This window comes from Alexandromys fortis, unplaced genomic scaffold, assembly GCF_014885135.2.
Source record: "Alexandromys fortis isolate MF-2015 unplaced genomic scaffold, M_Fortis_MF-2015_v1.1 scaffold_139, whole genome shotgun sequence".
Classification (NCBI taxonomy): Eukaryota; Metazoa; Chordata; class Mammalia; order Rodentia; family Cricetidae; genus Alexandromys; species Alexandromys fortis.
The window spans coordinates 1,768,289-1,781,513 of NW_026068020.1; the positions used below are offsets into that span (position 1 = coordinate 1,768,289).

Genomic DNA, 13,225 nt, shown 5'->3' on the forward strand with positions numbered 1-13,225 from the left:
GAGAAATAGAGACACACGGAGAGAATAAAAATAAACTCCTCTTCCATTTTGCAGCTACTGATATACACAAGGCTGGATTTCCTTTTGTGTCTCTCCATATACCCTACCATAGCACCCAGAATGTGGAGGCAAGACGAAGCTGCCTTACCTGCTGTTAAACTCAGCACTGAATCAATTTTCAAATCCAGAGGGTCAACACCATTCTCGCTTATGGTTTTGTTTTGGAAAAAGAGTTTTTAAAAGAATAAATGTGTTAAAATGCAAGTGGTTTGTTGTTGTTAGCTATCGTTCTTTCCCGAGACAAGTTTTCATCACGCAGTTCACTACATAGACAGGGTTGGCCTCAAACTCACAGAGATCCTCCCGTCCCTGCCACTGCAGTTCTGGGATTAAAGGTGTGCGCCACTATGCCTAGCTATTATTTTTACATTAACAAACATTTTACCAAAACCAGTTTTGTGCTCTAGTATGCTTAGTGTTATGACATGAAACTCATGAAAAGAAAACTTTTGAGGCTCTCAATAGTGTAAGGGTGTAAAGGGATCCCCAGGTCAGAGACTTTGAGAGACTGCTGATTTTCAAGTTGCTAGCTCTCGCCCAGAAAGCCAAGTGACAACATAGCACGGAGAGCCAGCCCGCTGCTGCACAGCGGAGGCTGGTGAGTGGGGACAGACGGAGGTGGAGAGGCATGTGGGTCCTGGGTGTCTCTGCAGCACGGACGGTTAGAGTCGGGGGCTGGTGGACAAGGAGGGCAAGGGAGGGGAGAGAAAGCCAGCTCTCAGGAAAGCTGAGTGTCCCTGGGGGGAAGAGGGGAATGGGATAAGAACAACTTCTCAGGCAGAGGAATAGGGTGGAGTGAGGAGGAGAGGTGGAGCCATGGATGGTGTTGGGTGGAACCCAGGCAAGAAGAGGCAGCGGTGTGATGAGTACAAGGGAGAACCGGAGAGGTTTCTACTACACCATACCTGAGGCTATGCCTTGCTGGGGCCATGGCTACAGGCCCAGCAGTGAAGGGGAGGGAAGACATTTATATGTGTGTCTACGCATCAGGGTGATGGGCTCTGGTGTCTGCTATCCCCCTGGCCCTTAGAGCATCCTCATCGGGCTAATCTGAGGCCCTAAGCAGCCAGGGTATTGGTTAAAGAGATGAAGAGCTGGTGTTTCGTGGCCTGTGTTACTGTGAAGGTCACCTGGCCAAAACCTTCTTTGAATTCCCATTGTTGGTTTGACCCGAACTAGGGAAGGAGACTCACGAGGGAAAAAGATGGTGCCAGGAGAGGTGGTCATGCATGCAGAAGAGCCTGGAATTGAGAAACCGCCAGAATTCAGTTTTCTGGTTCAAGAGTTGAGGATTCAGGACTAAGATTAGACAAGAAACATGAGACCAGCCTTCCCTTTGCACCCTGTGAAGGTGACCACAAGGTCACAGGGACACACACAAAACCCTCCCAATCAGAAAAGAGAGCTGGGTCTGCACGTTAGAAGGGTCATAGGTGACTCCCAGCCAAGTGGAACCCAGTCACAAGAGCAGAACTCAGACTCCTTAGCACTCCCAAGAGCAGTGTGAGGACAGGCCCCTTGCCCCAGCCTCTATGAATGAAGCACTAATCCAAAGCAGGACAAAATGATGGCAACGTGTCACTCAAAGGAAGTGTGACCAGCTGAGGCTGCTGCCGGATGCAGAGGATATGAAAGAGTAAGCGGTGGAAGAAGGGGAGACCTGAAGGTAGGAGGTGGGACCCAGGGTCAGGCACGTGTGGGAAAGGGCATGGCGGCCTTCCCGAAGGCTCTGGGGAAGGACTGGTCCAGAAGGTAAGGAAAACCCTGGGGAGAATGCAGGTGGTGATGTATGAGTGGAGGGGACGGGGGCCAAGCAGCAGAGACTCCCATCAGCCCTCGCACACCAACGCTAACATTCGCAGTTCATTTCCAGTTTCAGCCGCTGTTCTCCGCAGCCCTTATCTGCTTGTCTGTGGGGATGACTGGACCAGCTAAAGGTGACTGCGGTTGTCTTATTTTTCTCCTGATTTTTAACTTTAGATTTATTTTGTATGCAAGAATGTTTTACCTCTGTGTATGTCTGCACACTCTGTGTCTGTCTGGTGCCCACAGAGACCAGAAGAGGGCATCGGATCCCCTGGAACTGGAGTTACAGATGATTGGGAGTCACCATGTGGGTGCTGGGAATCGAACCCCGTTCCTCTAGTAGAGCAGTAAGCGCTCCTAACCCCGAAGCCTCCTCTGCAGCCCATTCTGCTGACTTTTAAATGAGCCATTGTGTGTGTCTATGTCTCATACTGGTAGGTCTTTCACGGATTATCTCAGGAATTCCTGGGTATTTGCAGAGACCAAAACCCACACTACCACCTATTTGCCTTTGGGAAGGTAAGCAGGTCTAATATTTGATCTGTGGGCTGCGTCCCTTGGACAGGATGTGCCATTAAAGCATACCCCAGTTACTCCCTTCCCAAAGATGTGAGTCACGAAGGCTGGCAATGCATCGGCTGGCTGCTCTTCCCGGCTTTTAGGACCATCCAGTAATTTCCACCACAGCCTCATCTGAACACCAGACCCTTACACACGGAGGCGGAGATGTTGAGAAGACTTTAAATATTCAGGGCATGAGGAAAGACCAGGGTGCAGGCTCTCGAGCCCCACTGAGCTGTCCTTCTTTGTACATAGTACCAGCCCACTGAGGTCCAGGATGGGAGTGTCCCAGGAGGGAGGGGCTTCCAAGAGGAGGCTTAACTGGGTGTTCCCCCCAAAGTTTGCTTTGGCAATGCCGTGTTTGTGTAGCATAAAAGTAATAACATGTGATCATATTTTCTCTATGTAAAGCTTTTTAAAGCCTAGGTGACACCTGTGGCTGTGGAATGTATGGGAGATGAGACACTTTTCTGGAATTTTCTCTCAACTCAGGACAAAGGAACCTTGATCCAAAGGTCAGAGAGACGTTAGCCAGATGTGGAAGACCATGGAATTAAGTGGTCAGCTCCTTCAATGACAAGCTTCAAAGGAAAGAGAGAGCAGTGTGTGTGTGTGTGGTGTGGTGTGTGTGTGTGTGTGTGTGTGTGTGTGTGTGTGTGTGTGTGTGTGTGTGATGTGTGTAGCCAATAGACTAAAACATGACTGAAAAGACAGAGAACTGAGCTGGACATGGTACCATACTCCTATAAACCCAGCGCTAAGGAGGCTGAGACAGGAGGATCCCAAATTTGAGGCCAACCTGAGCTACATAGCAAAACCTCCATCAGAAATAAGAGAAGGGAGAGGAGGACCAGAGGGAGCAGGAGAGGAAGAGGAGGAGTGGAGGGGGAGAGAAAGAGGGAAGGGAGAGAAGGAAGAGAAGGAGAAAGAAGGAGAAAACTAGTTACCAATTGCAAAGTCTGGACCTTATTTGAATGTGGGTGGAGAAGCCTGATATTATGAGCTGTTTTGAATGACATTCTTGTGAACTCTAGCTGGAGTAAAGATAACGTGGGCAAAGTCGTTGGGGATAAGACTATAAACCTGCACAGCTGGTTTGCCCTCCTGGTATTCCCGAGTGGCATTCATGGGTCATTCTTCACACCTGGGGAACCTGCCTCCTTCTTAGCCTTCTTCAGGAGAACAACAGCCACATCACTGGGTCACCTGGGGATGAAGTGGCATCACAGAGATGGAGCCCAAGGGTCACTGTGGCTCTGCTGGCTGTAGAGCCTAATAGTAACCATGCCAGACACTGGTGACATACAGCAAGCTTGTGTAGCAAGGACACAAGAGGCTAACAAGCAAGCTACTCAGCTGCTGTCATAGGAGGTTGTGGGACCTCACAGTGGGCAGGGGTGAGGCCCATGAGCCACAATGAGAAGGCAGCTGCACCATTGAGCCCAATGGAATGTTCTTTAGAGAATAAGAAAGTGGAGTGTGTTGGTGGATCACTTAGAAACTATATTATTTGCAATACTGTCTGGCCAATAGCTTAAGCGTATTTCTAGATAGCTCTTATATCCTAAACTAACCAACCCATTTCTATTAATCTGTATATCACCATGAGGTCATGGCCTACCAGCAAAGTTTCAGCTGGCTCCAGCGGAGGCTTCTGTCCCTGGCAGCAGCTACATGGCTTCTTCGTAACTCCCTCTACTCTCTCCTCCTCTGTCTGCTTGGAACTCCTGCGTTGCCCTATACTGCTAAGCCACTGGCCAAAACAGCTTTATTTATTAACCAATAAGAGCAAAGCAGACAGATGGACTTCCCACACCAGACTTGACTGGGGTCCTGTTTTTAAGCCATGACACAGGGGTCTATGGGAAGGATAGACAAGAGGGCGGTGGTGGCAGAAGGAAGGAGTAGGCAGGAGTCTCCTTCAGTTGGTGTAGAGTTGGTGTGGCTTGACTTAGGGCTAGCACTGAAGTCAGTAAACTGTTGTTGCACTGAGAACGTATTCTAATGGGCTTGTGGATATATGAATGAGAAAGGAAAGGAAGAAGCATGATCTCAGGAGCTTGACTTTAGCAACTGAGATGGGGATGAGGTCTTAGGGGACACAAATCATGAGTAGTCAGTCAGATGTCCAATCTGAGAGCTGAACAGAGGTTCATTGACTCAACAGTTTAAAAGGGTCTTGGTTTTCTGTCTAGGCCTACTGTGACACCTACTGATGACTGGACATAGGTGTTACGTTACTTAAGTTCCAAATACAATAAAACCGGGGGTGGAAAATGGCTTCATAATTAAGAGCGCTTGCAGAGGACCCAGGTACGGTTCCCAGCACCTGCACGGCAACTTACAACTGTCTGCAACTACAGCTTCAGGGGATCTGGTGCCCTCTTCTGGCCTCCATAGGCACTGCACACAGGTGGTGCACATACACCTATGTGTATGAAACACTCATATATATACACATTTAAAAACTATAGAATAAAGTCAAACAAAAAAGGTAGTCCCATCAAGTCCTCATAGCCATGGAAGTATGTGAATGGCTGCCATACTGGGAAATAGTCTGCACAACATTCCGTCCACTGCATATTGGGCAGTGCCATTTGACCTTGGGCATGGCTAGGTATGTATATCAGTGGTAGAGTAAGGCCCTGGGTCTAGCCCTCAGCACTACAAAACAAAAAACAAAACAACACCCCCTTCTGCCCTTCTCCCTAGAAAAAGTAATAAACCAAACCCCTTAAGGCTGGATACGGTCATAGGGGATTGAATGCACAAAGAAGAAAGACAAGGGTTGAGCTCAGGGCCCTGGGCCCTGGGCCCTGGACCCTCCAAAGGTATCTATCTATCTATCTATCTATCTATCTATCTATCTATCTATCTATCATCTATCAAGTCTAGACATCACCAGCAAAGGAACCTGAGAGAGGAGAGTGAGGACCAAGCCTGCTATTATGATATATATTTAAAAATAAAATTATATTTCCATAACTTGCTTTTTCTGCTCAGCAGTGCCTTGTGACCTGCCCATGTCAAGTGTCAACTTATTTTTCCATTTTTTCTAATGCATTCCAAGAAATCCATCATGAAGCTCATCGTTTAATTTGCCATCTGGGGGGCTGGAATGATGGCAGTCACAACATGTGCTCACGGCTTGGGGACCCTTGAACAGTGACCAGTGAGACTAAGGCCTTACATTCTTTTGTTTAGCTTTAATAGCCACATGCGGATGGTGGCTTCTGTCACCTGCCTTTGGGAAGTCAATATGGTGACGTCATCAGGCTGTACTTTTCCTTCTCCTTCATCAGTGGAAGGCATCAGGGTGAGGTCTGCAAACGCACTTGGGTATGCAGAAATTTAAACAGTACAGGATGAATTTGTTCTTTGAGCCATTGACAGATTGCTTACAAAACCAACTGACACCAGCCAGTCAGGAAGACGCGATGGGCATTTCATCCCATGAACAAACAGGGAAAAGTGTGGCTCATGGGTCCCTCTACCCTAAGAGTAACCCTGCTACATGTAAGCACCTACCAATAGTGAGTGTCAAGGGACACCATGGCAACAAGCGTGCTGTGCCTGTGAATCACAAGAAGGGATTCCAGGCCACAGCTGGTGCATGTCTGTCGCTACTGGAGAGAGCCCTGGGAGAGAAGAAATGGGACTCTTCTTTTAATCAGCTCACTCTGCTGGACCAATTGTACCACCAAGAACCTCATTTTTTGATTTTGTACCTGTTTCAATCTTGCCTTTTCAAAGAGTCACCCTGGCCCAGAGTGGGCAGAGAGCCTAAGCCTCCTGTTGTAACCTCACTGTGCTCCTTCCCCCTGCCTCAGGACCTCTGTATGGCCTGTACCCTGCTACCTCCTGGGGTCAGGCTGGACTTGCAAACAGGCAAGTCACAGGGGAGAGCAGGTCTGCCCTTTAGCCATAGATTTCCCAGAACAGAGAACATGGGACTGGGTAGCAACCTCAAGAAGAACCACAAGAAATCTGTCAACCCTCTGCCGCATGACTGTGCCCTAGGCCTGTTGCCAGCTATAGTTAACTGTGTGTGCAGTGAAAGTCAGTGTGCCCCTTGAGCCTTGGTGATTTTGCCAGTGACTTTCCATCACTGCCCCCTTTGCAGATGTCACCCCCCTCCTCTGTGAAGAGTATTGTGCACAACCTTTCCCCACCTGATAGACATTTGGAACTTTTAGTAAATCCATTCCCTAGTTCCATGGCTGCTGTCCTGGGACAGCTATGTCTACATCTGCTGGCTCATTCTGTGCAAACAGCAGGGACCCTGACTGTGACTAACCCACCAGGAATGTCCTTGCAAGACGCTTCCTAGCCAAAGAGTACTTAGAAGTAACCTGGGGTGTGTTTTCTTCACGGGGAGAAATGAGCAAAAGAGCTGGAATAAGGAAAGCCAGATGTTACAAGGGAGTGATCCAGTGGCATGCAAAAACACCTGGAATTTCACTAAACTAGGGATGGGGGAGGGGCCTGACCTCTTCCAGGTCACTGGGAAGGTGGTGCCTGACTGGCACCCCTATACTTTGCTTCCCTTGCATGTCAGTGTGAATGAAAATATCAGTTGCTGTTTATTTAAAACAAAGGCTGGCCACAGTCAGGTCTGTTCTGGAGACAGGGGTGGAGTACCAGTTCTGCTCTTGGGTGAAAAGAAAGCTAGTTGGATGTCAGTTGCTTGGAAAGTGGATCCAGGCTGCTGTGGGCATCAGGCTGGTGGCAGAGACAGGCTTTGCCCCAAGCCAACCAGGGGTGGTGGTGATGGGACTGGCTTAAGATGGGGCTGATTCATGATGAAGACCCAGGGGTCACAGACAGCAAGGCAGGAAGAAGATTGGAGGTACTCGGAGAGATGGCGCCGACTGGACCCTTCCCATAATACTAGAACCTCTAACTGTGTGCTGGCCTTGAACTGGGCATGTCTTTCGGCGATTTGTCCTGGACCCCACTCTGTGTTGGGGCCCAGAGTCTCTCCCATGCCTGATAGCCACTTCTCTGGGTTTTCTGAGTTCCCTCCCCAGGAACCCTCTACGACACTGTTTCCTCCCGGCTTTAAATACTGGGGTCAGATGAGCCATGTACCCCAACCCCAAGATCCCTACATGCCAATCCCTAGAGCCCGTGTGGTCTGCTCCTAGCCCGTGCTTGCCCTTAGTTGCCTTCCTTTGCTTCTGTTCAGTCTTTACTCAGAGTCTCCTCCCAACTCCTCAATAAGCTTACCCCAAAAGATAGAGGGAAGAGAATAGTTGCCAGGCAGACTGAGAACCTTTTCTGTGGGCAGAGGAAGTGTAAGCAATGAAGTAAACTTTGGCTCAGGTGGTGGGGAGAATGAGGTACACAGGCTGGGGGCACCCAGGAAGAGGGGTGCCCCTCACATCACTGAACAGGATGGAAGCTAGCCTCTGCTCAAATCCCAGTGTCCAAGTGATTCAAAACCATACTACATTCCTCACACAGCTCCGTTACCTCTTTTCTCTCTTGAAGGTGGGACCTCGGGACCATGCGGCTCACGAGACAGTGCCCAGGAGCAGAGTCAAGTTCAAAGGAGTTCTTCAGAGAACAGAAAGCCTCATTTTCATAACGAGAAACTACAAGTTTGCAATGGCAGCCATTTCCCAGGGCACAGCTTCCTATCCATTCTGCCTACCTAGTACCTCTGGCCTTGCACCACCAGGACACCTGAGGTGATGGCCACTTGGGATATCAGAGGACCTGAACTCCGTAGCTCAGCCAGAAACTTACTCAAGTCTTTCTTTTTCTCTCCTTCTGAGGTCGAAGTCCCGCTGAACCACGGCCCATATGTGCTTGGCCTCCTCGTCTGTGAGCTTAGAAAGGTCCAGCTTTTTCCCCATCTCTGCGCCTCATCCAGGCCACACCTGAAAAGTCGTGGGATCACAACAGTCAATGCCAGGAGGCCCCAGGGACAGCAAAAATGTCACAGAGTATGAGGCAGATCACAAAAAACACCCATGGATCCTCCAGGATGTCTGTACTGGGACAAATGGTTTCTTAAATGGTTAAATACATAGCCGGGGACTAGGACCAGTTAATAAATTTTGTACAGTTAAATACATGGAACTAAGTAGATGTTTAAGGAAATTAGTTCTTGCCCCTGGGGCATAGATGGCCGCACTCACTGCTCCCACTGTGAGATGAGTGTCTATTGTACCCCATTACATATGTTCAGAAAAGAGGAGAGCATGTCTAAGTTCAGTCCAGCTCTGAGTCCCTGGGGCCATTGCCTGTGATCTTCAGGGCTGACAATGCTGGTCTCAGAGGGCAGGGGAGCTCTGGAGACTCTTTCCCCATGTAGACATGATGGCTAATCTCCACTGTCAAAGTGACTGGGTTTTAAATGATCTAGAATACACACCTCTGGGTATAGCTACAAGAGGTTTGGCTGAGAAGAAAAGATCCACCCTGAGTGTGGGCAGTGCAGCATCCCATGGGCTGGGGTCCCTCACTGAAGGGAATGGAGAGATGAGAAGGGAGCTGAGCTCCGGCATTCATCTCCTTCCACGTCACGACTGTGGACTCAGTGTGACCTGCCTCATGCTTCTGCCACCGTACCAGTCACCTGAGGACTGTGAGCCCCAAAGCAAATTTCCCTTCCTTAAGTTGCTTTTGTAGTAACGAGGACGGTAAAAGGCACCCTAGTTCCTCATCATCTGAAAGATTTAAGGTCTTCTGGGGGGTGGGGCCTGCTTGCTTAGGGTTGTCACATGGCACAGAGACCCCGCCCTAGCATTGTCTTACTAGGATGATGCCCAACGTGCTTGCTCTAGGAATATTCATGCACAGAGCATAGTGAGATTAAAGGAAGAAGCACACCCAAAAGGACAAGACGGTTAGAGCCTGCAACTTTGCTCACGGGGAGAGGTCAGCTGACAGACTGTCCAGTGGGAGTGTGTGCCCAGTGCATGTTAGGGTCACCTGACCATGACAACAGCCAGGACTAGCAGGGATTCTGAATGGCTCCGTTGCAGTCAGAGCAGCAAGCCCCTGAGTGTGCTGGTGTATTGTGTTCTAGATAATCCAAGGGAGTGGAAGTCAAACCAGACTTTTGATTACTCAATTAAAATGTAATTAATTTTATTTAAGACATAGTCTCCCTGTGTAATCCAGACTAGAATGAAACTCTTAATCCTTCTGCCTCAGCCTCCTGAGTTTAGATATTATGTATCTGTACCTTCACATGGACTCAGACTTCAGATTTTGAAGTTCCCCAAACCCGATATCCTTATTAATAATGTCCATGTCAATGGACACAGACAGAAAACTTCAGAAGTCAGAAGGACAGATGGCAGAACCTAGTGACTTTACTCTAAGTGTGGTATACACTGGCAGCCTGCTTTAGAAGTTGGTTAGGATGAAGATGCCCAGGCTCGGCCGAGCCCTACAGACTAGGAGGCTGCATTTTGACATACTCCTCCAGCAGTTCGTGTGCGTGTGCACTTGCATGTTAGAGAGAACTTGCACAGCGAGTCCTCAGACTCCTGTGGGTGGCAATACTGCAGGGGAGGGTCGTGTGTTTAGTGGTCACCAACAGACCCAGCCTGCACGTTCTGTTGGGTGCGCAGTGGGTGTGAGGCAGGCCAGTGATGGGGATGTAGATAAGCAGAGAAAGACAGGCTCTCAAATCGGCTTTTTGAAGAGGTGTCACATGGCTCTCACAGGTCATATCAACATGACGTTATATCTGGGTATAAAACTAGGGGCATCATTGGCAACTCCCTCACGCATCTTCACTGAGTACATGGCACACCCGCGACCAACAGAGCCCTTCTATGACCACACAGCGGGCTCCACTCCTTGCTGGTCACTCCCTACCTCCACTCTTCTGAAGTTTCTTCATACTTCTTAGTGGTCAGTGAGGTCATGGTACTGTTAAGCCCCCTGGGCACAGGAACTCTGTTTGCCCCTGGTACGTATGTCCTTTCTATGCTCTCTATGGTTTGCAGCAGGCAATGAGGAATGCCCATGGGTGACCCCTCGTCTAACTGACTCCCGGAACCATATGGTTCTCAAGAGGACTGTGTTTAGATGCCAGAAAGACCTGCTTTGTGTGACTGGGAATTGACTGGTACTGGGAGGCTCTGGTAAGTCTCCCTTGAAGATCTGACTTATTTTCTAGGGAATAATAGGGAAGGGGACCAGTCAGGTGCTCTCATGAGGGAGCTGTCAATCAGCTGGAAGTCTCCATCATGGTTTCAAATTCCGAGATACACCCCTCCCCCTTTCAGAGCCACCGAACAATCAGAAGCAGTCAGCATGACCGTTAGAGAAGAACAGGCTGTGTGTCAGAGAAGTACTTTAATTTGGCCGTTAATTATGGCCCATAGCCCCAGCATTCAGTTAACTGAGGCAGGAGGATCTCAGGTTGGAGGTTATCACGAAAGACATGGCGAGATACGTATGTCTCACACACACGCAAATTCAAAACTAGCAACAAAAGCGACCGTGATGATTAATCTTCATTGTAAACCTGACTAGATTTGGGATCTCCTAGAAGCCACAACTTGCATAAACTCCCGTGGAGTAATGGTTAATGCTCTGGACTCTGAATCCAGTGATCTGAGTTCATATCTCGGTGGAACCTTGAGGAAGAGACCAGGGAGACCTGGTCAGTCATCCTCGTCAGTTCAGACCATGAAACCCAATATAAGCAGGCTGCCCATGCATGCTTCAGCATTTCTGGGGCTTGTTTAGGAGACACACCTCTGAGCATGCCTGTAAGTGAATTTCTGAAGCGGTTTAATGGAGGAAGGGAGCCCCACCCTGTGGGCAGCACATGTGCTGGGGTCCTGGACTGAAGCGGAAGGAGCCACTGAGTTCAGGGCTGGCATTCCTCTCTGCAGCCTGGCTGTGGGTGCGATGTGACCAGCTGCCTTACACTCCTGTGGCCACAGCTAGAGCTGCTCTTAGGCTTCCCCCTACTCCCAACTGGAAGTGAAACTAACTCCTCCTTGAGGGACTTTTGTTGGGTATCGTTTTCCACAGAAAGGAGGAAAAACAAAGTGACTTTCCCCTGCTGCCAGCTAGAACAGCCGCCTTCCTCCACACAGTCCTGTGTCTTCAAATTGGTGAAAGATAACTCCTCAGGATTTTCTCTCTCACCCCTCAATATCATCAAGCTCCAGCAAAGCAGCGATTAGGAAGAATTTAGGGGGTGCCTTGGCTGGTGTGGCCAAGAAAGTGCCACGAGGGGCCAATGCACTCTGCAGGCGCCCCCTCTGAACACGTGGTGTCTGACTTCTACGGAACAGAACAAGAAGTTCTTATTAAATGGGTGACTGAGGCCCATTCATTCTGGATTCTCATCATTTTAAAGCCAGTGTCTTCCGGGGCCAGTGTTCACTCAAGTTCTATTCTAGGAGCCAATGAGCAGCATGACCCTCAGCTGAGGGCTCTCACCCCCTCATCTCCTGAAGTAGAAATCAAACGCCATGGGCACTTAACTTCTGAGTGTGAAGGAAAAGCCAGAGGAGGGGCCACCTCTTTCTCATCTTCATAGTTTGAATTCTTTTTTAAAAGATTCTTTTTTAATTATTATTTTTTGGTTAGCATACAAGGTGATGGGTTTTTATCAAGGAATCCTCACACAGATTTGTCATTATACTTTCTCAGAGGGTGCTCGGTGTCAGCGAGTGCATGAATGCCATGCTGATGACATGCGCCCCCCCTCCAGCCCTGGCTTAGGCTCTTTCTCCTCCTGTGATGCTTGTTTTTTACAGTGAGAGTCACTTGGTTTCTTAGCCAAAAGCAGGTGATGCCTGAAGCCAGGAGTGGGAAAAGGCCTGGGGAGCTGAGCCTGGGAGGAGTCTGAACCCTTGTTGCTTAGGATGCTGCTCAGATGAGGCAGGACAGGGTCCAGGCTGGTGCCAGGACAGCACGACTGGCCATCAGCCATGAAACTGAGGACAGATTCTTGCTAGATTGAAAGGGGAAGCTGTGTGGAGGGGCAGGACCTCTGTGCCCCTTGCCGGGTCGGGAAATCTATCTTGACAAAACACATCTTGGAGGATCCTTGAAGGATCCCCAGGTTCACTTTGCTCTGCTTAGGAGACCCAGGAAGGGTGGAATTCAGTGTTTGGAAAGCACACACACACACACCCATCCCTAAGCTAAGAACAATGTGTTGGCACCTTATGGGTTGGGAGCCCTATGAAATTTTCCTCTCATGCCCCCACCCCCTTTTTTGGATGGAGTCCCATATCCTTGAGTGCAGGAGGCTCTAAGGAGAGTGTTTTCTGAGTTTGTCTAATGGGAACTTCGGAGGGTGGACCTGCCACAAGACAGACCTTTGAGTGCATCGTTGGCCAATCAAAGGCTGGGGACCAGTGTCACCAGAACCGGATGCATCGTTACCTCCCACAGTAAAGCTTTCCGATTTAGTGAATCGACAAATAGGAAAAAGCACAACACTTGATTAAAATGTTTCTAAAAAATAATCTCAAATCAAATGAAGAATTTGTTTGATGCCAGTATTGTAAAATGTACAAACTTAGTCAGTGACATTTTGAGGACATGCTGACAACTTCACTGCCCAGCCTGGCCCTGGCCTGGGACATGCTCACTTGAACTAGGTGCAAGGGCAGCCCCTCTTGGTTAGGCAGAGTCTGCAGCCTCCAGCAAGTCAGTGATCCTTTATCATCCCTGTTTGGCTTGCTCCTTGTGGACTAGTCTGCTCTTATAAAATCTGTACTTGCAATAGCGAAGGACAGGGAATGTGTCAGACCCATGGAGGGACCAGGGCTGTCCTGGGTCTGGCTAAGCAGGGGGGATGGGC

General features: G+C 49.1%; 1 protein-coding gene across 3 annotated transcripts in view; it reads right to left on the minus strand.

Annotated features, from left to right (window-relative positions):
- The window catches only part of Mlph (melanophilin), a 51,446-nt gene that overhangs the window by 35,664 nt on the left and 2,557 nt on the right, over positions 1-13,225 (minus strand). For all 3 annotated transcript variants that reach the window (XM_050163031.1, XM_050163029.1, XM_050163030.1), the window contains exon 2: positions 8,179-8,312. In XM_050163031.1, coding sequence (XP_050018988.1) covers positions 8,179-8,288 — 110 coding nt within the window. In that variant the 5' untranslated portion in view covers positions 8,289-8,312. The remainder of the gene's footprint in view (positions 1-8,178; positions 8,313-13,225) is intronic.